Source organism: Pan troglodytes, chromosome 2, assembly GCF_028858775.2.
Source record: "Pan troglodytes isolate AG18354 chromosome 2, NHGRI_mPanTro3-v2.0_pri, whole genome shotgun sequence".
NCBI classification, from domain to species: domain Eukaryota; kingdom Metazoa; phylum Chordata; class Mammalia; order Primates; family Hominidae; genus Pan; species Pan troglodytes.
In genome coordinates this window covers 198462227-198487419 of record NC_086015.1, presented here as the reverse complement: position 1 = coordinate 198487419, position 25193 = coordinate 198462227, and the positions used below count along the sequence as shown (strand labels likewise).

The following is a 25193-nucleotide window of genomic DNA, read 5'->3' as shown; positions in this document are numbered from 1 at the left end:
TTATATCTATGAAAATGTCATAAATAATTTTAGACCACTACCGGTTTCTGATAAGATTTACAAAATTCGAAATAGTAGTATAATCCTTTTAATTCCTGCCATCTATTTTACCATATTGTAGAAAATAGATGAGTTTAAGGGTTGGAGTATATGCTCATTTGTTTCTGTCTGAAACCTGTGGCTGGGTGCGGTGGCTCATGCCTGTAATCCCAGCACTTTGGGAGGCCAAGGTGAGCAGATCACTTGAGGTCAGGAGTTTGAAACCAGCCTCGCCAACATGGTGAAACTGTCTCTATTAAAAATACAAAAATTAGCCGAGCGTGGTGGCACACACCTGTAGTCCCAGCTACTCGAGAGGCTGAGGCAGGAGAATCACTTGAATCCAGGAGGCAGAGGTTGCAGTGAGCCGAGATCGCACCACTGCACTCTGGCCTGGGCAACAAATGAAGACTGTGTCTCAAAAAAAAAAGAAAAAAAAAAAGAAAAAAAAAGAAAAAAGAAAGATGGAAAGTAAATACTAATTCCCATTCTTTTTAAAATAGAATGTTTTTAATTTTTTTTTGAAATTCACTCATTTTTATAAGAATATTTTTCAAATTTTAATCGTAGTATATCGTGAATTTATTTAGTGTAGAGTAGAAAATGTGTGCCTAACTCTTGATATTTTTTCCAAATTCTCTCTTTTTTTTGAGAGGGAGTCTCGCTGTGTCGCCCAAGCTGGAGTGCAGTGGCGCGATCTTGACTCACTGCAAGCTCCACCTCCTGGGTTCACACCATTCTCCTCCCTCAGCCTCCTGAGTATCTGAGACTACAGGTGCCCACCACCACACCCAGCTAATTTTTTGTATTTTTAGTAGAGATGGAGTTTCACCGTCTTAGCCAGGTTGGTCTCGATCTCCTGACCTCGTGATCCACCCGCCTTGGCCTCTCAAAGTGCTGGGATTACAGGCGTGAGCTGCCGCGCCCGGCCTTTTTTTTTTTTGAGACGGAGTCTCACTTTATCACCCAGGCTGGAGTGCAGTGGTGCAATCTCGGCTCACTGCAACCTCTGTCTCCTGGGTTGGAGCAATTCTTGTGCCTCAGCCTCCCAAGTAATTTTTTTTTTTTGTATTTTTTGTAGAGACGGGGTTTTGCCATATTGCCAAGGCTGGTCTTGAACTCCTGGCCTCAAGTGATCTGCCTGCCTCGGCCTCCCAAAGTGCTGGGATTACAGGCATGAGCCACCACACGCAGCCAGTTTTTCCAAATCCGTAACCACCTTTCTTAGCATCAGTAATTGAAAAATCCTTTCCTTTCCCATCATTTTCTTATTTTTCCTTTGCCTTACTTTAAATTTCTTGTAAATAAGGTTGATTTCTGTGCTACTAGTCTTATGCAGTGATGTCTCACAGTACCAGTGCAGATTTTAAAGAAGACTTTATATATAATAATTAGTATCTTTACTTTAAAAATGAAAAATATGCTGTATAAAACTAGAAGTAATAATTGCTCAAAGAAGGAATTAGCACATTTAAGATTTTTAAGAGGTAGCTGGGCTATGGGAAGAGGGGAAAGAAAGTGACAGGGAGAGATAGTAGAAACAATAAATGGAAGGCTGGGTGCAGTGGCTGATGCCTATAATCCCAGCACTTTGGGAGGCTGAGGCAGGTGGATCACCTGAGGTCCGGAGTTCAAGACCAGCCTGACCAACATGGAGAAACCCCATCTCTACCAAAAATACAAAATTAGCCAGGCGTGGTGGCGCATGCTTGTAATCCCAGCTACTTGGGAGGCTGAGGCAGGAGAATTGCTTGAACCCAGGAGGCAGAGGTTGCAGTGAGCCGAGATTGTGCCATTGCACTCCAGCCTGGGCAACAAGAGGGAAACTCCATCTCAAAAACAAAAAGGAATAAATGGAAATGACAGAAGAGGGATGTCATAGAAATAATGGGACCTCAAAAGGGCTCATGATTAAGGAAAAGGAGAGAGGCTGGTGTGGTAGCTCATGCCTGTAATCCTAGCACTTTGAGAGGTCGAGGTGGGCAGATCATCCTTGATGTCAGGAGTTCGAGACCAGCCTGGCCAACATAGTGAAACCCTGTCTCTACTACAAATACAAAAACTAGCTGGGTGTGGTGGTGGCCATCTGTAATCCCAGCTACTCGGGAGGTTGAGGCCGGAGAATCACTTGAACCTGGGACGTGGAAGTTGCAGTGGGCCAAGATCATGCCACTGCACTACCGCCTAGGTGATGGAGTAAGACTCTGTCTCAAAAAAAAAAAAAAGAGGAGAGAAAGGGAAACCATTCTCTTGCCTATGAGAGTGCTCTTCCCAGACTTCACTCCTGTTGTTGGGTCCAGAGAGCATTGTAATCCTCTTGTTATCTCATCCCAGGCCTTGCCTGCTCCCACATCTCACCTGTCCCAACACTTTAACCTCTATTCTCTACATAGTGGTAATGTTATCTTAATGTGTATTAGAGTCCCTTTTACCTACATATGATTTTTCAGGGAAATGGTTTGGGTGATCTGCTCTTGGTAAAAATGTGTGTTTTTGTGGTCAAGCCTGGAATTGGGCATAACTAGAAGCAATAAGATTAGCCAAGAAGGTACAGATATAATTTATTAGTGAGGCAAGGAGAGCTTGAACAGAATTAAAGAGGTGAGTAACAGATGGAAAGGAAAATCTAAAAGAATTTGGAACATATAACTAGGCGTTGTTTGTTATCTGAAGACAGAACCCAACCCAAAAAGAGGTAAAAGTTCAAAAATAATTACCAGAAAGTTGTAAATTTGATAGATTTGCATATTTCTAGGAACTAGATGTGAAAACTGAAAAGAATAGATACTTAATGTTTAACTTACTCTCCTAACACTGGCTAGTACTTACTGCACCTTACTGTGTAGATAATGCTTTGTTGTCATACTTCTTGCCTTTCTGTGGACACAGAGATAGATACAATAGCTGTGATATGTGGCTAGATAGATACATAGATAAACTTGTACAGAGAGAGAATGACTCTGGTGGGGGTGATAATCTTCTAGCAGAGGTAATTTGGTGAAGAACAGCAAGGTGATAATATTACTCTCAGTTCTTGTCTCATTTTGTTTTAAGATAAAACTTCTTTGTAGAATAAGCAACTGCAGAATGTGTAAGGGAATTAGTTAACTGTACTTGCTTAAAGGATTTTTGAATTTTAGCTTATTTTAAGGTCTTTAATGTATAGCTTATTTTTCTATTTTTTTGCCAAACAGCTTATGTGTGAGTTGGGGAATGATGTTATAAATCGAGTTTATGAAGCTAATGTGGAAAAAATGGGAATAAAGAAACCACAACCAGGACAAAGGTACTATTTCAGTTGTTTTTTCCCCCTAATTAGGAATATAGCTATGATTTTATTTCACTGTAGTAATTGATATATAACATTGAGACAAAGTGTTTAGAAGCAGTCATTACCACTTCTATTCAAATGTTGGCTATCTCTTTCTTCGATATGTTAATTAGATAATTATATTGTATTGAACAGATAATCAATTATAGTCTTTAGAGTAGAAAGATCTTAAAAATTAGGGCTCTACATAGGAATGTAGAAACCCTTAACAGTCAGTTAAAGTAGACCAAAGTTCTGTCCATGGTAGCATTCAAAAAGGGATAATCTATTCATTACTGCCTCTAAGGATCAAGTTTCTGTTAACCTACAGTGAATAATTTTACATTTTTCATACTTAATTTGGCAAAGATTTGTTAATCACATAGTTTATGCATGGCATTATAATATTGAAGAACTAAAGATGCAAAGTGTGCCTCTGAAAGGGGGAGAGTACTTGATTGCTGTGTTTGAAATTATTCTTCCAATTCTGTATAAGGAGGGCTCATTGAATGAAGTGGCTAAGAGTTGGTACCTTCAAAGCACATGATTTTTGTTGTTGATACTGATTTCTGTCTGAGTCTTCATGTATGACCAATTGTATTTGAAAGTTATTGCTGTCTAAACCAATACCATTTAAATCAGAATCTTAATTATTTACTAAAACAAGACTGAGTTATTTCAGACCTTGAAATAGCCTTCTATTTTAACCAAAGACCTAAACTTTTTAAGAGGATATAAGTAAAAAGTATAGAACAGATATGGCATTTTATGATGGTATCATAAATTAGAAGTTTATTTTATTTCTTAAATTAATAATGCTATACGTTGTTTTAAAGTAGTCTTATGAAAAATAGCCATCAATAGTGCTCGTTCAGTATGTGAAATTATTTATTTGAGTAAACATGAAAATAAAGTTACTTTCTATAAATTTTTAAGTTTTTTTTTTCTGGTGATGTTTTCTACTCTGCAAAAAGCATGAGGGCAGTATAGAAATGAATAGCACAGAAATTAAGAGAAGGGAAGAGTAGCATGTTAATATTAGTGATTTTTCAGTTAGGTTACTGTTTGTATTTCGCTTGAGTGTGAAATCATAGTTCATTAGGTATTTGGAAGGAAAACATAATATATATATGTATAATGTCACAGATTCAGTTTTAACCAGTATTACGTTCAGTGACTTTGTTTGAATATGTTCAGTGTATAATGGCTTGTTGTGGTATTAGCCATGCTGAGAGATTAAGCAAAACATCATGACATTTTTATGTCTATCAGACAGGAGAAGGAGGCATATATCAGAGCAAAATATGTGGAGAGGAAATTTGTGGATAAATATTCTATATCATTATCACCTCCTGAGCAGCAAAAAAAGTTTGTCTCTAAAAGTTCTGAAGAAAAGAGGCTGAGCATTTCTAAATTTGGGCCAGGGGACCAAGTCAGAGCATCTGCCCAAAGTTCAGGTATGGCAAACTTTCTTACTGTGTCTATAGCTATTTTCTTAAGCTCAAATCACTTTTATAATCCCTGAACTAATAGCCATTGTCGTTTTTTTAATGTTAAAAACCTGTTCCCTTCTACATATTCTAAGAAAAACTGAATTTCTATGTCTTTAAAATAGTTAACTTTAAACAATGCCATAATATTTCACCTTTCTAGGTAATGTGTATATTCTAAGGAATAAAACTGCTTAAAATGCAAGGGGAGATGGGAATTATAAACCTGACATTTCAAAAGCCCTAAGTATCTGATTAACTACCTGATTTCCTTCCTATTTTTTCCTCCTAAATTTTTTCCCAGTAACGTTTTTTCCTGCCCTTTTCCCTTCTTATGGCCTGCTTTGTGCTTTGCTAACTTGCATGTCCCCAGTGATTGCTGTAAATAGCGACGAGGCCAGGCGGGAGTCTCTGTTTTGTCCTGATGAGCTAGATTCACTCTTCTCCTACTTTGATACTTCTTCAAAACTGCGTAGTAGTAAGTACTACTCTTGTGGAGCATTCCAAGTCTGTGCCAGTGGTCATTGTGCGGTGTGGCCATTTCTCTAGATGTTACCCATTGTCTCAGAATTACACGTTACTTACAGTCATATAATAAATTAAGCTCTTTACTACCCCTGACATATTATGGAGTAATGAGATGTGTTAAACTCTGAAAATAAGTTTATTTTCAGGTTTTATGATTGATTTATATCTCGATAAGCTAAGTGTTCAAAAGGCTTAAAATTATATTAAATGCATTCTCCTTGTGGTGCCTGAGTTCATGTTGATGTGTAAGAGCTCATTTTAAAACCTTGTTTGTGGGAGATTGTTTTCTAAATGGCATGAACTTTAATCATTAGTTAATTTTTCTTTAAAACAGTCAGAAGTAATGACAGTGGAATTCAGCAGAGCTCTGATGATGGAAGAGAATCTTTACCCTCCACGGTGTCAGCCAATAGTTTATATGAGCCTGGTGAGTTCTGATGAAACTCAATGTTAATTGGTTTTGTTTGCTGGAAAGTGCATGTGGTAAATGTCTACCTTTGATTTAAAGAAAAAAAAAATATATATATATATATATATTTTTTTTTTGAGATGGAGTTTCACTCTTACTGCCCAGGCTGGAGTGCAGCGGTACGATCTTGGCTCACTGCAACCTCCGCCTTCCAGTTTCAAGTGATTCTCCTGCCTCAGCCTCCCGAGTAGCTGGGATTACAGGTGCCCACCACCACGCCCAGCTAATTTTTGTGTTTTTAGTAGGGATGGGGTTTCACCACATTGGCCAGGCTGGTCTCGAACTCCTGACCTTGTGATCCACCAACCTCGGCCTCCTAAAGTGCTGGGATTTGAGCCACCGCGCCTGGCCCTACTCTTGATTAAATATTTTAAAGGAAGAGGTTAGTCTTTTAGAAGGTAACTAGGGGAGGAGTAATACTCTTAAATGAGAAAGCAGCGATTTCTTCATATTTGGAAATTCTGTCCTAGTTATATACTGTTTATACTTTTTTAAATTTTTATTTATTTATTTTTTTGAGATGGAGTCTTGCTGTGTCACCCAGGATGGAGTACAGTGGTGCGATCTTCACTTACTGCAAGCCCCACCTCCCGGGTTCATGCCATTCCCCTGCCTCAGCCTCCCGAGTAGCTGGGACTACAGATGCCCACCACCATGCCTGGCTAATTTTTTTTTTTTGTATTTTTAGTAGAGATGGGGTTTCACCATGTTAGCCAGGATGGTCTCAATCTCCTGACCTCGTGATCCACCCGCCTCGGCCTCCCAAAGTGCTGGGATTGCAGGCGCGAGCCCCCGAGCCTGCCCTACATTTTATTGTTTATTTTGAGTCTCGCTCTGTTGTCCCGGCTGGAGTGCAATGGCATGATCTTGGCCCACTGCAGCCTCCACCTTCTGTTCACGCAGTTCTCCCACTCAGCCTCCCAAGTAGCTGGGTTACAGGTGTGCGCCACCATGCCCAGCTAATTTTTGTATTTTTAGTAGAGATGGGGTTTCACCATGTTGGCCAGGCTGGTCTTGAACTCCTGACTTCAAGTGATCCACCTCTCTCAGCCTCCGAAAGTGCTGGGATTATAGGCGTCAGCCAGCACACCTGATCCTTAGTTGTACATTCTTCCAAGCCTAATGGTATGTGCTAAAAGTGCCTTACCAATTGCCAAGGATAATTTTTAATCCACATGAACTGTCTTATTATCCTTTATCTTTCCTTGTGGCTGTCCTATCAGGAGAAAGAGATCAGCAACTCCCTCCCCATTAGATTTTTCTTTTGACTTGTGCTTTATACCCTTGTCCCCTCCTCCATGATTTCAGTGATTTTGGTCCTGCAGAGTACTCAGGGGAGTCAGCACTCTTCAAATTATTTGAAGTGCTTGTAGTGCCAATTGGGATGGTATTGGACCATCCTAGGAATGAAGTGAGGTTTGGTCTAGTAGTAAAAGTTTTTATGGATTCTTGCTGCTGCTTAAGTCCCAACATTTAGGAATATACTCAATTTTAATGTAGTACAGAGTAATTAACCTATCCCTTGGATACTGGCAAGAACAGAAAGGCCTGGCATATCAGTGATTGTCTTTATAGAAGAAGAAGGTTGAATGTTGGGGAATAGCTATGTGAAAATCTCCCATAAGCTTATTATGATAGATTAATGGTTTCTTATGTCATAGCTTTATTTTTTAAAAATTGCAATAAAATGCACATAAAATTTATCATCTTAACTTTTTTTTTTTTTTTTTGAGACTGAGTCTCGCTCTATTGCCCAGGCTGGAGTGCAGTGGTGCAATCTCAGCTCACTGCAACCTCTGCCTCCCGGGTTCAAGCGATTCTCGTCCCTCAGTCTCCCAGGTAGATGGGATTACAGGTGCCCGCTACCATGCCTGGTTAATTTTTGTATTTTTAGTAAAGACGAGGTTTTACCATGTTGGCCAGGCTAGTTTCAAACTCCTGACCTCAAGTGATCCACCCACCTCGGCCTCCCAAAGTGCTGGGATTGCAGGCGTGAGCCACCGTGCCTGGCCCATCTTAACCATTTTTAAGTGTACAGTTTAGTGGCATTAAGTATATTCCCATTAGTGTGCTATCTTTACTGCCATTCATCCACAGAACTCTTTTTATCTTGCAAAACTGAAACTCTACCTATTAAATAATTTTTTCTTTTTCTGCCAAGAGCTCATTTTTATTGATGTGTATGTGTTTGCTTTTCAGAAGGAGAAAGGCAAGATTCTTCTATGTTTCTTGACTCGAAACATCTTAATCCAGGACTTCAGCTTTATAGGGCGTCATATGAAAAAAACCTTCCTAAAATGGCTGAGGCTTTGGCTCATGGTGCAGACGTGAACTGGGCCAATTCAGAGGAAAACAAAGCGACACCACTTATTCAGGCTGTATTAGGGGTATGCGTTTATACAATGACATTTTCAGTAGCAATCAAATATTTAAAAAAATCATAATATGTTCTGAACTGGCTTTAGTATTATCTTTGCTTCAAGAGATGGGTTAGAAAATAGAAGGAACCTCTGTGCTATTAATAGTAGTGGTTTCTGAGCACCACTTTGGTTGTTTCAAGTTTTTTTGCAGTGGAAGAGAATTCCGATAATGAAAGTATATAATGTGTTTTGCTAGTTCACAAACTGCAAATGAATCTCTATTAGAATTAGTTCTTGGGAAGAAAATAATATAATTTATAATTTCTCTGCCTTGGCTGAGGGATATTTTTTGTTTTGGAGAGAAGGAAATAGAAATGCTATTTGAGTAAAGAAAACCAATTGTTTTTAAAAAGAAATGTATTGTTGTTTCTTGTTATTTGCTTTTGTCTATAGTTATCCTCTTTTTTCCTTTAAGGGCTCTTTGGTGACGTGTGAGTTCCTCCTACAGAATGGTGCTAATGTCAACCAAAGAGATGTCCAAGGGCGGGGACCATTGCACCATGCCACCGTCTTAGGGCACACAGGGTAACTGCAGTGCTTTCGTATTTAAGGAGACTTTATTTGAAAAATTATTTTGAATTAATGTTTTAGTTTTTCTTAGGTTAAAGTTTTCAGGTAGTGTTTGTAAAGAGATGTGTTCCATGACTTATTTTGTCACGATGGAATTTGAAAGTTAAAAAAATCTCTTTCAGAAGAAGCTACTATTGGTTTTCAGATACAAAAATTTCAAGGCTTACTTTGACCTTAACTTGTCATTAAATAGATCAGTTTTAGTACTTAACTTTCTCTGTTATTAAAATTGTGATTTTGTCAGACAACTTAAGCCTGTGTTTGTGTTTATATATGTATGTACATATACATTATTTCCATAGCATGCACACACATAACCTATTTAAAGATAATTTGATGACTTTGTAATTTTTAGTTTTTTCCACAGGGTAGCTAAAGTCAAATTCTAAACTAAATTCTTACTTTGGGTTATTGACGTTGTGTCTTCTGGAGCGATAGTAAGATTCACAGAACAATAAAGCCTTGAAAATGGACTTTCTATTATTAGGAAGTATACATGAAAGAAAATGCTGGCTTTATATGAAAAATTTGTGTCTTAAACGCTTGTTTCTTAATAAGATATCTCAGGGTATCCGATTATTATGTGGCGGATAAGCAAGAAGCTCTTATTTTAAAATATTTTTAAAATAGCATCTTCATTTATTTAGAGACAGGGTCTCGCCCTGTTGCCTAGGCAGGAGTGCACTGGTGCGATCATAGCTCACTACAGCCTTGAACTCCTAGGCTCAAGCGATCCTCCCCTAGTAGCTTGGGTTATAGGTGTGAGCCACTGTGTCTGGCTATTTTTATTTATTTATTATTTATTTATTTATTTATTTATTTATTTATTTATTTATTTATTTTGAGATAAAATCTTGCTCTGTCACCCAGGCTGGATGCAGTAGCACGATCTCAGCTCACTGCAACCTCCGCCTCCTGGGTTCAAGCGATTCTCCTGCCTTAGCCCCCTGAGTAGCTGGGATTATAGGTGTGCACCACCACGCCTGGCTAATTTTTTTGTATTTTTAGTAGAGATGAGTTTTCATCATGTTGGCCAGGCTGGTCTTGAACTCCTGACCTCAGGTGATCCACCTGCCTCAGCCTCCCAAAATGCTGGGATTACAGGCATGAGCCACTGCGCCCGGCCATGTCTGGCTATTTTTATCATGGCTTGTTTTCTTCTATCAGCAAAGAGATTCAGTCAGATAACTTCATCGTTTAAACTTTCTACACTTAAAAAAGGTAGTATTTAAGGTAGTACTTAACTCATCCTTTGTATTTTCTTCTTTTTTTTTAAGAGATGGGAGTCTCACTATGTTGCTCAGGTTGGAGTGTGGTGACTGTTCACAGGCACATTCATAGCTCACTACAGCCTTGAATTCTGGGGCTCAGGATCTTCATGCCTCAGCTTCCCAAGTGGCTGGGACTACAGGCATGCCCTGCCACTCCTGGCTAATTTTTAAATTTTTTTTAGAGACATTTTGCTATGTTGCTCAGGCTGGTCTTGAACTTCTGACCTCAAGTGATTCCCCCTACCTCTGCCTTCTGAGTAGCTGAGATTACAGGTGCTTACCTTGCCCAGCCATTATTTTCTTCTTAAACTATCAAAATTCTTTCCATTTTATTTCATAGACTCCATTTAGTTATTCTTTCATATTTTAGATTTCTTTTTCAGTTTATTCAAGTAATGAATATTTGCAAGTACAGCAAGCAGATTACTTCCCATTCTTTGCTGTTGTATTATTATTATGAAGTTTACATTGCCTTGGCTTTCTTCATTTTCAAATAATGACCTTGAGTGATCTTTTTTTCATTTAGGTTTATAGATACCTGTGCACATGTTTTTATGATATTCTTTTTTTTTTTTTTTTTTTTGAGACAGAGTCTTGCTCTCGCCCAGGCTGGAGTGCAGTGGTGCGATCTCGGCTCACTGCAAGCTCCGCCTCCCGGGTTCATGCCATTCTCCTGCCTCAGCCTCCTGTGTAGCTGGGACTATAGGCGTCCGCCACCACACCCGGCTATGTTTTTTTTTTTTGTATTTTTAGTAGAGACGGGGTTTCACCTTGTTAGCCAGGATGGTCTCGATATCCTGACTTTGTGATCCGCCCACCTTGGCCTCCCAAAGTGCTGGGATTACAGGTGTGAGCCACCATGCCCGGCCTTTTTATGATATTCTTTGAGGGTAGGGACCACAACTTATATATCCATCATGCTATCTATATAGCACCAGATTAAATAAGATAATGTATGCAAAAATACCTTGAGACTTGTGAAATGTTGATCTTGGTAAGTTTTTGTTAGTAGAGTTAGTGTTCAATTAATATTTGTAGAATGAATCAAGAATTTCCCAATGAAAATGTTACTTAAGTAGTACTTTTTTTTTTTTAAGGTGAATACTAATGTTTTTTTCTTATTGACAATATCTCAAAAATGCTGTATTCTTAAACAGGCAGGTATGTTTATTCCTAAAACGAGGTGCCAATCAACATGCCACTGATGAAGAAGGGAAAGACCCTTTGAGCATAGCTGTGGAAGCAGCCAATGCTGATATAGTCACCTTGTAAGTACTTCCTTTTTACTTGACTATTTCCATACAGTGAATTACAGTTGTCCCTCGGTTATCCACAGTGAATTAGTTCCAGGACCCTGTGGATACCAACATCCACATATGCTCATGTCCCTTATATAAAATGGTATGTATTTACATATAACTTACATACCTCCTCCCATATACTTTAAATCATCTCTACTTATTATACTTAATACAATGGAAATGCTATCTATGTAGTTGTTATACTATAGTGTTTTGTATTTATATTTATGTGTTTATTTTTGAGACCGACTCTCACTCTGTTGCCCAGAGTGGAGTGCACCGGCTCCCTGCAACCTCCACCTCCCAGATTCAAGCCATTCTCCTGCCTCAGCCTCCCTAGTCGCTGGGATTACAGGCGTGATCCACCACAACCTGCTAATTTTTGTATTTTTAGTAGAGATGGGGTTTCACCATGTTGGCCAGGCTGGTCTTGAACTCCTGACCTCAGGTGATCCACCCGCCTCGGCCTCCCAAAGTGCTGGGATTACAGGTATGAGCCACCGTGCCTGGCCGATTATTTGTATTTGAAAATTGTTGTATGGTTGTTTTTTTATTGCCTTTTTTCCCCTGAATATTTCCCACTGGTGATTGGTTGAACCCACAGAGAAGGACAACGGCCAACTGGACTTGCCCGATGTGCTAACAGGGCATTGTGCATTGTGTGAACTTCGAGGCCGGTTGGTGTTTACTGTGTGCCATGTACTTCTCTAAGCACATTAAATGTATGAAACACTTTACATGCGTGAACTTATTTGGTTCTCACAACAACTCTGTGAGGAAGATATTGTTAATATTGCCTTCATTTTATAGAAAAAGAAGCCAAGCCGTAGATAATTTGAGATGTTAGTAAGTGATGGAGTTGGGATTTGAAACCAAGAATTGTGGCCCTAAAGCCCATGCTCCCCGTGTTCTTAGCCATTTATGCTATACTGCCTGATACAGAAACAGAAAACCAGTGACTTCTTTAAAATGGTTTCTTTTTTTTTTGAGACAGAGTTTTGCTCTTGTTGCCCAGGCTGGAGTGCAATGGCACAATCTCAGCTCAGCAACCTCTGCCTCCCGGGTTCAAGCGATTCTCCCTCCTCAGCCTCCTGAGTAGCTGGGATTACACGCATGCGCCACCATGCCTGGCTAATTTCGTATTTTTAGTAGATGAGGTTTCTCCATGTTGGTCAGACTGGTCTTAAACTCCTGACCTCAGGTGATCCACCTGCCTCAGCCTCCCAAAGTGTTAGGATTACAGGCATGAGTCACTGTGCCCGGCTAAAATGGTTTCTTTATCTCTTTTTATAGTACTAGGGCAGAGGCTGGGATTGTTAGAGTAACAGATAATTATTCTACTACCTCGAGAATTAGAGGATTCTCTAATTCTGTAGGCAGGATAGTTGCATTGATATTAGTAATTTGTGAAGTTCCATTACCTTTGGGCAGTGGTAGGAATTTGTGCTTGTTTTTAAAAAGAATTATTCACATAAAGCTAGGTGCTCCCACCCATAATCCAAGCTACTCAGGAGATTGAGGTGGGAGGGTTGCTTGAGCCCAGAAGCTGGAGAAAAGCCTGGGCAACATAGCGAGGCCCTGTCTCTACAAAAAATTAAAAATTAGCCGGGTGTGGTGGCACATGCGTGTAGTCGCAGCTACTTGGGAGGATGAATGAGACCCTGTCTCAAAAAAAAAAAAATTATTTACGTGAATACTTGATTAATTTTAATATTAAAATGCATGCTTCTGAATGTTTGAATAAAATGTAATGTGATCTTTTAAATAATTTTGAGGTCTTAATTTGATTTACATCTCAGATCAAAGTAGTTTATTACACATGGAATTCAGAAAATTAATCGTCACCGATACCGTATTATGTAGGAAATCTCAAGCATATTTTGTATTGTCACTTATTCTTTTTATCCTGGGCTAAATGGAGCCCATAATTGCTTATCCCCCCTCATTGGAGAAGAAATAGGTCCATCCACACTCCTGAGCTCCTACTGAGAATTCTTGACTTCTCATATGTCACCCCTCTGCCAAATAAAATAACAAAACAGCAAAACATACTTTCTCAGATCCTTTCCCCACAGGAGGGGTTACTGTTATTATGGAGGCTATTGCAGGAAAATGTAGAACTCTTAAATCATTACAGATTTACAGTAGAAGAAAGATAAGTTATTAAAGAAAAGATAGGAATGATATAGAGAGACAAGCTCTGCAGGCAGCTTCCCAGGCAATACCTATATAGCAGTGGACCCTTCCCTTAAAAATAATCTGTTCTCAAATCGTCTAAATTTTCTTGTTTTACTTTGTGTGAGTGCTTCAGTTTCACTTAAGAATTTTTGTAAGTAAGCATCCTCTGTGAAAACCCAAATGCCAAAGGAAGATTTGTGGAACTGTTGTTAATACACACAGTGGTTGAGAGAGAAGATAAAGGGAATTGTGGAACTTTGAAGATAGGAAAAGTTCATGTCACACGCTGCAGTTGCCAGAGAGAACATTTCAGAAGAGGGTGATGGAGGTCTGAGAAGGCAGTGGAAATTTGGTGGCCCAGAAGGACAGACGAGAGGTACAGAGTAGGAGAGGGGTACCAAACACAATATTTGCCTATTTTAAAATGTTGCTTAAAGGAAATACTTAGCTTCTTAATCTAGTGCTACATGTCATCTGCTGCCAAGATGAGTAACCTAAAAAGAATGTATAAGCAATATGGTAATGTTAGGAAATTCTTGGTAACCTATAGTCATTTATTATAATGTTTGTATATCAAAATATATTCCCAGTGTTTAGAGGCCACACATGCTGTTTATATGTCTGCAGCTACCTCACTTCAGGGTGAGCCAGAGTGAACTTATGACAGGTTCTCACTTCTGCACTATAGAAGCAATAATTTCAACAGTTGGCAGTTAAAATTTGACAGGTTGCTGTAAGAGCCAGGAATTGTCAGGCATCTGGAGGAAGCAAGCCACTAGAGGTATTGCAGGGATGCTGCTGCAGTACAGCTAAAATGCAGTCGTCAGAAGATTTTTATTGTCCTTTCTTATGAGAATTGTATGAAGGTGAGATACTTATCTTTGTACCTCAGATTGCTGGGTTTGATAAACTAAAAGTCAGATTATTTTAATGGCAAATAAAACACAATTACATTAGTACATGTATTACCTGTTTATAGACTTTATTTATGACATTTATATTGTATAATGTCATCTAAAACACTATTTTATTTATTTTTAGGTTACGTTTAGCAAGAATGAATGAAGAGATGCGGGAATCAGAAGGACTTTATGGACAGCCAGGTCAATATTCTACTAATAACCATACTGAAATGCAGTATAAGAAATGCATTCAGGAATTTATCAGTTTACAACTGGAAGATTCATAGTTCTTTAGCAAACTAATGTGATACTATAGAGTTTTTATAACCCACTTGTAAATTGTGAGTTGTTAGCTTTGTACTGTACTTAACTGAATCCTTGGGTGGCTAATCCCGGGCCTTTAAAAATTCGTAACTCTTCCTATGACAGTACACATTGACTTGCTCTATTTCACTCTGGCTGCTGACTTCTTTATTTGCTATACGGATGTCTTCCATATACATTCCAGTGAAGTGAATGGAATGGTAAAAATATTCTTTATATACTTACAGCAGCAAAATAGTTGTTTTCTTTTTGGAATTCTTTTTAGCTGTCAAGTGAATATAACAAAATTGTTTTCTTTTCGTTATTCAGGGAATTTCTATAAATTACGTTCAGGGAAAAAAAAAAATCACCATGTGTCTGGCATATAAAAAGCCAGTATGGAAAATACCAAGAAAAAGTTTACTGATGAGTTCTGTACTACAATCTAAAAATGAGTTGAAGATTTAAAATGAAAATTCACCAGGTGGAGAAGTCCATGATGTGAGTGGAGCTAGTTTGAAAGGCTGAGGGCAAAGGTCTCATTTTATCTAAAGCTAAAGCTTTGCCTCCAGGCAGTTGTACATTATCTCTTAGATAAGCGGAAGTATTTAGAACAATACTTTTTGCACCTGATGGCAAAGTAGATTTATTCTACTTGAGAAATTTCAATTCATGATCACCTCAAGTTTCATTTTGAGTAATTTTTACCTTTGAATCAAGATGTCAAGGAAGAAATATCAGATTCTTCTCTTTGAAGACCACGTTGATTAGACGTTCTTCACAAAGAAGAGAGTAATTATTGGTTTTCTTGTTTCATGAATTTGAGTATATGAATTACTCATCTGTCTGTTTTAAATTTATATACACATTAGTAAAAAATTTCATGAATTCGTGACTAAAATACTTGAGAATATTCAGTTTGCAATGAGTAGGTTTGGTTTTTTAAAAATGAATATTGATACATTATTTTTAAAGTGACCTGGTAATATCATCTCTTCTTCCTGTTTAAATACATTTTGAAATTTCTGTACTTCAGCCATTTATTTTAACGAGATTAATATATAGTTAATGTGAGGCCGTTCTTTCCTCAGAGGACCGTATTTACTACTGCTTATTTTTGGCCTAATTTAATGTGGAACAAGTAAGAACGTTAAGAATAGAGGCACTTCAGCTAGATATTTCTAATCTAGGGTGTCCCACTTGAATCCTATGGATCATACAATAGTAGGCGGCTCATGATGTTCCGAGATGGAAGAGTGCTGATGAAGGGTGAAGCTCTAGCGTTCATTCTGGATTTCACCCATTTGTTTCAAACTTGAATGTTAGATTTTAAATAGGTTATAATTTTATAACAGATATTCTTAACTGATAGTATTACTAGGCCGTTTTTGAGGCCTTTGTGTTTAAGCACTTTAAAATAAAAATTGTTTAAAGAATATGATCTGATATTTGTGAGAGAAGAGTGAACCTCAAGATTTTAAGTTAAACAATTATTTTCCCCCTGACATTTTTAACTTCAGTGTTTGGTTAGCTGCTCTTTCCTTACGGTGTCTGCTGACGAAGTTCACCCAGCTGATTAGCCAGGTGGTCAGTGGTCGACTCTTCTCTGGAGTTGGGAAGCTTGAAAGGAGAGGGCCTCTAAGTTCTTGCCACTTCTAGTTCCACCCAAATTGCTTGGGTGTCTGCCACCATCATTTAGGAGCATTCAAATGTCTTTTTCACTGTCATTTTTGAGTTTATATATACATAAACTTAAAATGTATAGAAAAGATTTTTCCAATTTATTTTAATGCAAACTTGAAAAAAAAAGCCTCATTTTAAAACAAGCTCTCTTACCATTCTCACATTTTAGTTTAGAGGTTAAAAAATAGACCAGAATTCTGGAAATAGTATATCAGAATAAAATTGAGATATTTCTGATTTATTTGAGGATCATCTTGAGAAGGGTTAGATTTTTAACTCATTCAGAGGGCCTAATATTTAAAGCAGGATGATTTTATGCTTAGACAGGGGACATGGTGAAATGGCATAGCAATTGCTCTTCGGTTTCTGTTCTTTTCCTTTATGAGACAGGTATGTTTGGCTCAGGCAGCGGCTGTTTGTTTTTCCTCTGCTTATCACTGTACATTTTTCTATCAAATGCTTTGGTTGCTTGTTTTATTGGGATCCTTTTTTGGTTTTCTTAGCAATAGAATGAAAACCTCAGAACTCTGGGTAAATTAAATGCAGGTATTTTTAATCTTTTGATAATGAAGAGCTCTTATCCTTTAAAAGATTCAGATGTAATCTTTGGCAATCACTGATTTATTTCTAGGAAACCCCACTTGTGAACTTTCTATCTGTACAACCCTAGGGACCTGGGACTCCCTGTTTCTTGCGTGGGGTGATGTGAGAGCACACGTTTTCTTCAAAAGAAGGTGTGTCTCTCTTTGGCAGTCCCTGTAGCCCTTAGGAGACATGGGTGGGTGAGGGAAACAGCACACTCTTCTCTCAGTTATTGGAAACCGGTTTGGTGGTTCCCACAGTCTCTGGCTCTGTGACTCTTCTTGATCGTTGGCAGGCTCTCAGCCAGTTGAGAATCATCACTGCTTTAGGGACCCGCTACTGGTTATGTGAGTATGTAGCAAGCACAAGTTGGGAATCGCTGATCTAAGTAATTATGAAAGTAAGCTGTTACCCACCCAGAAGGGGTAAGGTCGTGCATAGGATGACCTGGGGGTGGGTCTCACGTGCTGCCGTCCTTGTGAGGTGAGGGGAGTACATTTCAAGAGCAAAATTAGCAAACTCTTGAATCATCATAACTGCTGTTGTGGTAGATATTCTGAATACCAAAAATTAAAAATGAATTTAAACTGTCAGTGGAAACACAGCAGTCTGTATTTGAAAAACTTAGAGCTGTCCAGGCACATAGAAAAGATAACTGTCTGAGGGGAAATAGAATGTGGTTAAGTTTAAAGAATATGCTTAGTATTATAAATGTTGAGTGATGAGTTGTTTACCATTTATAATAAACTGTTAAATGTATTTCTGGGAACATTCCATGGCAGCATATTCTGGGTTGTTGTTTATGTGTTCCAATGTAGACAAATTATATTTGCCTTGGGAAAAATTCTAAGTAATCAAAATTATATTTAAATATTAAAAAATCACATTGAAGTTCAATTTGTGTTAGCTGTATTAAATATCTTGGTCACTATTGTTCTTGTAACATTTGCTTTTGACAACACATTTTGAGATCTAAGAAAGGTAGTACATTAACAGTGCATTAATTAATGTTTTGTTAGAAACTAAATGTTAACAAAAAGTTTTGTGTGTATGTGAAGGTGGCAACTTCCTTTCGTATTATATTAACGCTTTTTAAATGTATTCAGTCAGTGAAACCAATGATTATTATAGCACCAACACTTTCATTCAAGGAAGCATTTGAGTCTTATAATTTGTTTTGCATGGTACAATGGTTCTACTAAAATATACTTGTGTAATAGGTACTAGATGATTTAAAAACAAAAACGGAGAAACCATTTAAAAAGTCCCATAGCTTGTTATACAAAATATGCATTGCTAATAGTAGAAGCCATATATTGCCATTGTACTGTTGTAATACTTAACAGTGCTCATCTGGTGCTACCTGTAGACTATTTGGTATTAACGTCTGCTAGACCCTTCTTCCTATTTCTTCTTGAATGTATAATGTGTGCCTTTTAAGTTACTTCTAGTGTTGAATGGTAAAATCTTTGTGGTATTTTTGTATTATACTCTGCACTTTACACTTTCTTGGAAAGGAAAATTCCAGACTATCCAGTTTAAATAGTCTTTTAAAAATATTTATAATGTTTACAATAAATATTTTACATATTTTAATTCAACATCTACAAATTAGAAAAATATTTTATATGGTTTGTTGCTATTTAATGTTGCTCTCTTTATTTATTTTCTATCTTTTAGAATGGTTAAAATGAGAATAGCAATGTTTGTCTTTTGATGTGGAAGTGAACTTTTACAAAACCATGGGTATAATTGGATTGTCTTACCAGCTGTTCCAACGTATCAACCTTTTATTTTAGTCATGTCAATATGAGTTAGATGTTACTCTCAGCCACCTGTTAATAATCTCTTCTTACTGTTTTTTTCTTTTTAAAGTAGACTGATGAGGTTTAATTGATTGATTCAGGTTGGGAATAAATTTCCAGGGCTAAATGAAAACTATATAGAGATGTTAATAGTTGCTTTTTACCTAGACTAAATACAAAAAGTGACTAAAAAGTATTAGATTTTTTGTCCTTTTTTTTCTTTTTTTGAGGCGGAGTCTCGCTCTGTTGCCCAGGCTGGAGTGCAGTGGTGCGATCTTGGCTCACTGCAAGCTCTGCCTCCCGGGTTCACACCATTCTCCTGCCTCAGCCTCCCGAGTAGCTGGGACTACAGGCGCCCGCCACCATGCCCGGCTAATTTTTTTGTATTTTTAATAGAGAAGGGGTTTCACCGTGTTAGCCAGGATGGTCTCCATCTCCTGACCTCATGATCCGCCCATCTCAGCCTCTCAAAGTGCTGGGATTACAGGCGTGAGCCACCCAGCCGGGCCAAAAGTATTAACTTTTTTTTTAATTCAAAATCTTGGCTTATGCTGTTAGACCTTTTTACTAGATCTTTACTCCTATCCTCAACTTTTTTCTAATTCTGTAGCTTTTGGTATGACATCTCATGCCTCAAAAATCTCACTTTTTAAAAACTGACAAAACTTACTGCACTATTAACAACATCTGTAGCAATGAGTGTGTTATAAGGTGGATGCAAGGTATCTTATAGGAGATAATTTAAAAATGTTACAATAATAATCAAAAACAGTATTTTATGGTTGAAATCTTGAGAACAGAATTATGCCAAGCATTTGTATAAGGCTAATGTTTAGCAGGAAGCATTCATGATCAACGATTTATCTTGAAAATAAGATTCCTTTGTCTGAGGGATTGATTTGTGTGTGTGTGTATATTTAGTTTCTCATGGCAAGAAAAATGGTATTCAGTCAGCTATAATATCAGTATCTATAATCTATTTCTCGGTAAACATATTTGTACATATACACGTTTATTTTTCTAATTTAACAGATGTCCTTGGTATTTATTTGCATTTTGTCATAGCATTCTTGCTCATATGACCTGCAGTAAAACAAAAACAAACCCAACTTTTAAATGCCAAACTGATTTTAAAGCCATTTAAAAAAAATTTTTTTTTTATTTTTTATTGAAACAGAGTCTCGCTCTGTTGCCCAGGCTGGAGTGCAGTGGTGCGATCTCAGCTCACTGCAACCTCCACCTCCCGGGTTCAAGCGATTCTCCTGCCTCAGCCTCCCGAGTAGCTGGGATTACAGGCGCTCACCACCACGCCTGGCTACTTTTTGTATTTTTAGTAGAGACGGGGTTTCATCATGTTGGCCGGGTGGTCTCAAACTCCTGACCTCAGGTGATCTGCCCGCCTCAGCCTCCCAAAGTGCTGGGGTTACAGGCATGAGCCACCATGCCTGGCCTTAAAGCCATTTTCTAGGATTTTGTTAATTTTTGTAGAGATGTAGTCTCGCTATGTTACCCAGACTGGTCTTGAACTCCTGGCCTCAACCAATTCTCCCCCCAACCCCCCCCACCCAGCTTCCCAAAGTGTTGGGGTTATAGGCGTGAGGCACTGCACCCAGCTAGATTTTTATTTTATGAGTTTAGTAAGCAGTGGATTAGGTGCATTAGTTTTAATTACGCATTAAAGTTTGAGTAAAAAATTGCTTTTTAAAATTGCTTTTAATTAAAAGATAGTATTATTTTTCCCTATCTGATTATCTGTTTGTCCTGATTATCAGTTTGTCTTGTTAATAACTTGCATCCATCCAAAACATTAGTATTTGGTTTTAGTCATTTCTTTTGGCCTTTATCAAGGGAAATATTTATTTAAAGAAGGTCTCATTTACTCCACCTCATTTAGAATGACTTTCCCCCCCTCATGTGTTAATAAACGTATTTCTTTACATTGCTTTAAAACACTTGCATCTTTGCTCTTCTCTAACTCTGAGCTTTCTTCTGTGGCTGCATCTGAGGTGCTTTTTTCAGGTATAGTTTTTTTTTTCTTTCATTACATAATTTTTCAGCATTTATTTTTAGTTGCCTTTTCTTCCAAAAATGCTCATGTGAACAAAATTTTAATGTAATGAATTATAAAATAGTACTAGTAATAAATATGAATGTTGTTTGATTAATACTTGTGTAAATGTTTAAAGTGTCTTTATTTTATTTCATGCAGGTGATGAAACTTATCAGGACATATTTCGTGATTTTTCCCAAATGGCATCCAATAATCCAGAGAAACTAAATCGTTTCCAGCAAGATTCACAGAAATTCTGAATTTTTTTAAAAAGGGGAAAATATGAAATCTGGTGACCCCCTAATGTATACAGCTAAAAATTCACAATTTTTTTTACTGCTTTAATTCTACTTAATTTTGGTAGATATTGAATGGCTTGGAAAAGAGGTACCCATTCATATATTTATAAATTAAAACATAGTTATCTAGTAGTAGGAGAGGAACCTAGTTTAGGACCTCTTTTATTTAAAAAGCCTATTTAAAGGGCTATTTCTGTAGACAAAAGTTCAGTCTAGATTTAGGCCATCTCTAGGTTACAAGATGATAGGAGGTTAGACAAAAATGATTCTTTTGCCAATGGGTGGTAGCATTGATTTTTTTCCTCCATGCATCTTGCCCAGGATCATTCAGTGAAGTATGTCTTCATCAAGTGGGAGCCAACTGTCCTGCCTGCCTCAAGAATATGTTTTTTTCTTTAGCTTCCCTGAGGATTTTTGGTGGTTCAGAAATAGGTGTGTGTGTTGATGTGTTTTTGGTAACCTAGCTTTCATACACATAATATATGATTTATTAGAACTAGAGAATGTGTTTTCCCCATTTGTTCATAAATGTGGTTGGTTATACTTCTTAGATGACAGGTTATTGTCCAGTACTTTAATGTATGTATGTATAATGGCTGTACAGGTAGACCATAATTCAGTCCTTTAGATTTATTTTATGCAGCAAAAAGAAGCTCTTTTTTTTTTTTTTTAATCACAAAAAAAACCCCAGTTCAAAATGTGTAGTTCTTCATTGTTGGGTTGATTCCCCAAAACCTTGACAGATGTATCGATGGAATAAAAGTGTGTTTTAAAGGTTACTTGAATGTCGCAAAATTATGCTTTCATCAAAACTTTAAAGGAAAAATCAATTTATAAAATCATGTAGGCCATTTTTATATTTGAAATTTGTCCTTTTAAAGATACAGTTTTGCTGTTGCTCCTAGTGAAAGAAAAATCTCTGTACAAAGGAGAAAAAGAACCCCACTTATTCTTAGTTAATACTAAAATATATAGCAATAAATTGCTGTTTATTTTTTCTACATCTATTTTGTGTACTTGTACACAGTGTACATTCTTTTAAATTATATCGTGTATATAGCTTTAGTATTCGGTTACATGATTCACAGACCCCTGAATTCCAAAATATTATGGATAAACATATTACCATTTATATGCTACAAATTAGTCTGATTCCATCTTTGAAAATGTCTTACAAGTATAAAATAATTAATTTGCTTTTTTTTTTTTTTCCCCCGAGATGGCGTCTTGCTGTGTCACCCAGGCTGGAGTGCAGTGGCACAATCTCAGCTCACTGCAGCCTCCTCCTCTTGGGTTCAAGCAATTCTCCTGCCTCAGCCTCCCGAGTAGCTGGGACTACAGGCACCCGCCACCATTCCCAGCTAATTTTTGTATTTTTAGTAAAGACGGGTTTCACCATTTTGGCCAGGTTGGTCTCGAACTCCTGACCTCAGGTGATCAGCCTGCTTCAGCCTCCCAGAGTGCTGGGATTACAGGCGTGAGCCACCGCACCCAGCCTAATTTGCCTTTTGATTCCTTTCCATTGTTGTCAACAATTAAGTCTATTCTTCTTTTAGAAATTATATGTAAATGATATTATTGATACTCTTTCTAAATAAGAGGTTTTAAAATATATAAAAACTTTATGATCCAATTATAGATAAATTTTCTAACATTTCCCAGTCACTGGAGTTTTATAAGTTGATTAAACATCAAATCAGAATCTAGCCAAGCAGGAATTATATTGAAGTAAGTTCACATTACAGAAAAGGTTCCATAATTTGGCCAAACTGCATGCATGTAATGCTTATTTAGTAATGGTCACTATATGTTAGATAAGGATAAAAATATATTTGTGAATTATTTCTGAGGAAATGCTAACTTCCACAGCATTGTATTTAATTATAACAATAACAGGAACATCAAATCTTTATCTTTGCTGTTTCACCTCAAAGTCATAGATCATCTGGCTTTTTAGGCACCTTCACTAAAGGCAAAAATCTGATTTGTAGTTTTTATTAGCATGTACCTTGAAATTATTTGACCAAGAAGCTCAAAGAAAAGAAGTACATTAAAGAAAAAGAGAAAACCTCACTTTTCCTTTATAGTGTCCCTTCCTGTTTTAATTCCTAAAGATCCTGACCTTTATCTGAGGAAGTCTAGGTAGTTTTCCTTTTGGATCTGGCCATTGGTGCGTGTTTCATTCAGATCACCTCTGGACTCTCTGTGGTTGTGAAGGCAATTCCTTATGAGACTCTTGCCTCCTGTGGCTTACGTGATGAATTGTTAATATGGCAGTAATTAGTATCTACTTAAATTTAGTGGTCAGAAATGTATTTGAAGTGCCTTAAAGATGATTATGGTTCAGAATATCTTCAGAGAAAGCAAAATCTTTAATATTGCAGGGAGCCTAGCAATACAAATACACATTTCTGTGGCTTGATTTCTTGAATATGCTGAGACCCAATTTGGACTACATTTGGCAGAAATGATGGAGTAAACAGCAAGGCTTTAAATTAAATTAATAGTTACAAGGTAGGTTGGCTCTTAGGTGAATTTAGCCATGTCAACTAATAGCTTTTATATGGTATGTAACAAATCTGAATTATGTTATGCTGTGAATTATTCAGTGCATTATAAGAAATCATAGTTTAAACAATGTTAATCATGCTTTTGGGCTTCATTAGTCAATGTGATTGGCCTTTTATTTTCTTTCCATAACTTACCTGCTATTATTAGTTTCTTATTCCTTATTATTAATCTGTTAGCTCATTATCATTAGCTTACTAACTTGAAAGTTACATTAATATCAAAATAAGAATAGCAGCACTATGAAGAGTTAATAAAATGCAATTTCATGTTAGAGCTAGAATAAAAGTAATTGAGCAGTCATTTGCAAATGCTTCATTATAACATTTATGTGCTTAAGATTTCTAAGGTTTTAAAAAGTTACCTTTAATACAATCCTTAGAAACTCAGAAATTTCCTGATATTCATTAGATTATGGTGTTTGCCTAATTTATACCGGTTTTCACTGTATATTTTAATGAACTTTGATTGGTTACTTTTCCAGACATACAGATTTAATTTGGAATATGAACTTTGGTTCTTCATGAGTGCATTTTGAAAAAGAAAAAAAAATACACATTCAGAATCTGGCCAATTTAAGTTTGTATTTTAAAAATATTTTATGCATGTTAAGTATGGTCGCAGTAAATGAAATTGTGTTTAAGACTAAATTTACTACTGTTTTGAACAGACATTCCCAGATCATTCTTATATTGTCAGATAACACTTGTGTATAATATCACTTTGGACCATGGACATGAGCTGGAAAAATGATGTATTTTTGTAGATTGTATGTCCAGAATGACTTTAGAACCGCATGATACGGTGGAAGGAGCACTGGACTAGTCGTCACTACCCTTTTTGGATTCAGGGCTCCTCACAATTAAAATGAGTGTAATGAAACAAGGTGAAAATATAGAAGCATCCCTTTGTATACTGTTTTGCTACTTACAGTGTACTTGGCATTGCTTTATCTCACTGGATTCTCATGGTAGGATTTCTGAGATCTTAATCTAAGAGCTCCAAAGTTGTCTACTTTTTTGATCCTAGGGTGCTCCTTTTGTTTTACAGAGCAGGGTCACTTGATTTGCTAGCTGGTGGCAGAATTGGCACCATTACCCAGGTCTGACTGACCACCAGTCAGAGGCACTTTATTTGTATCATGAAATGATTTGAAATCATTGTAAAGCAGCGAAGTCTGATAATGAATGCCAGCTTTCCTTGTGCTTTGATAACAAAGACTCCAAATATTCTGGAGAACCTGGATAAAAGTTTGAAGGGCTAGATTGGGATTTGAAGACAAAATTGTAGGAAATCTTACATTTTTGCAATAACAAACATTAATGAAAGCAAAACATTATAAAAGTAATTTTAATTCACCACATACTTATCAATTTCTTGATGCTTCCAAATGACATCTACAGATATGGTTTTGTGGACATCTTT

General features: G+C 37.1%; 1 protein-coding gene across 50 annotated transcripts in view; it reads left to right on the top strand.

Annotated features, from left to right (window-relative positions):
- Positions 1-21979, top strand: part of ACAP2 (ArfGAP with coiled-coil, ankyrin repeat and PH domains 2) — a 168792-nt gene extending 146813 nt beyond the window's left edge. For 24 of the 50 annotated variants that reach the window (XM_009447066.4, XM_016942531.3, XM_016942530.4 and 21 more), the window contains 9 exons: positions 3234-3325; positions 4622-4806; positions 5213-5317; positions 5702-5794; positions 8036-8223; positions 8672-8781; positions 11255-11365; positions 14618-14679; positions 21061-21979. In XM_009447066.4, coding sequence (XP_009445341.1) covers positions 3234-3325; positions 4622-4806; positions 5213-5317; positions 5702-5794; positions 8036-8223; positions 8672-8781; positions 11255-11365; positions 14618-14679; positions 21061-21161 — 1047 coding nt within the window. In that variant the 3' untranslated portion in view covers positions 21162-21979. Of the gene's footprint in view, positions 1-3233; positions 3326-4621; positions 4807-5212; positions 5318-5701; positions 5795-8035; positions 8224-8671; positions 8782-11254; positions 11366-14617; positions 14680-15111; positions 15305-21060 lie in introns of those variants that run through there. The other 26 variants (XM_516962.9, XM_016942536.4, XM_063806446.1 and 23 more) reach the window with 4 other exon arrangements.
- The last annotated feature ends 3214 nt before the right edge of the window (positions 21980-25193 follow it).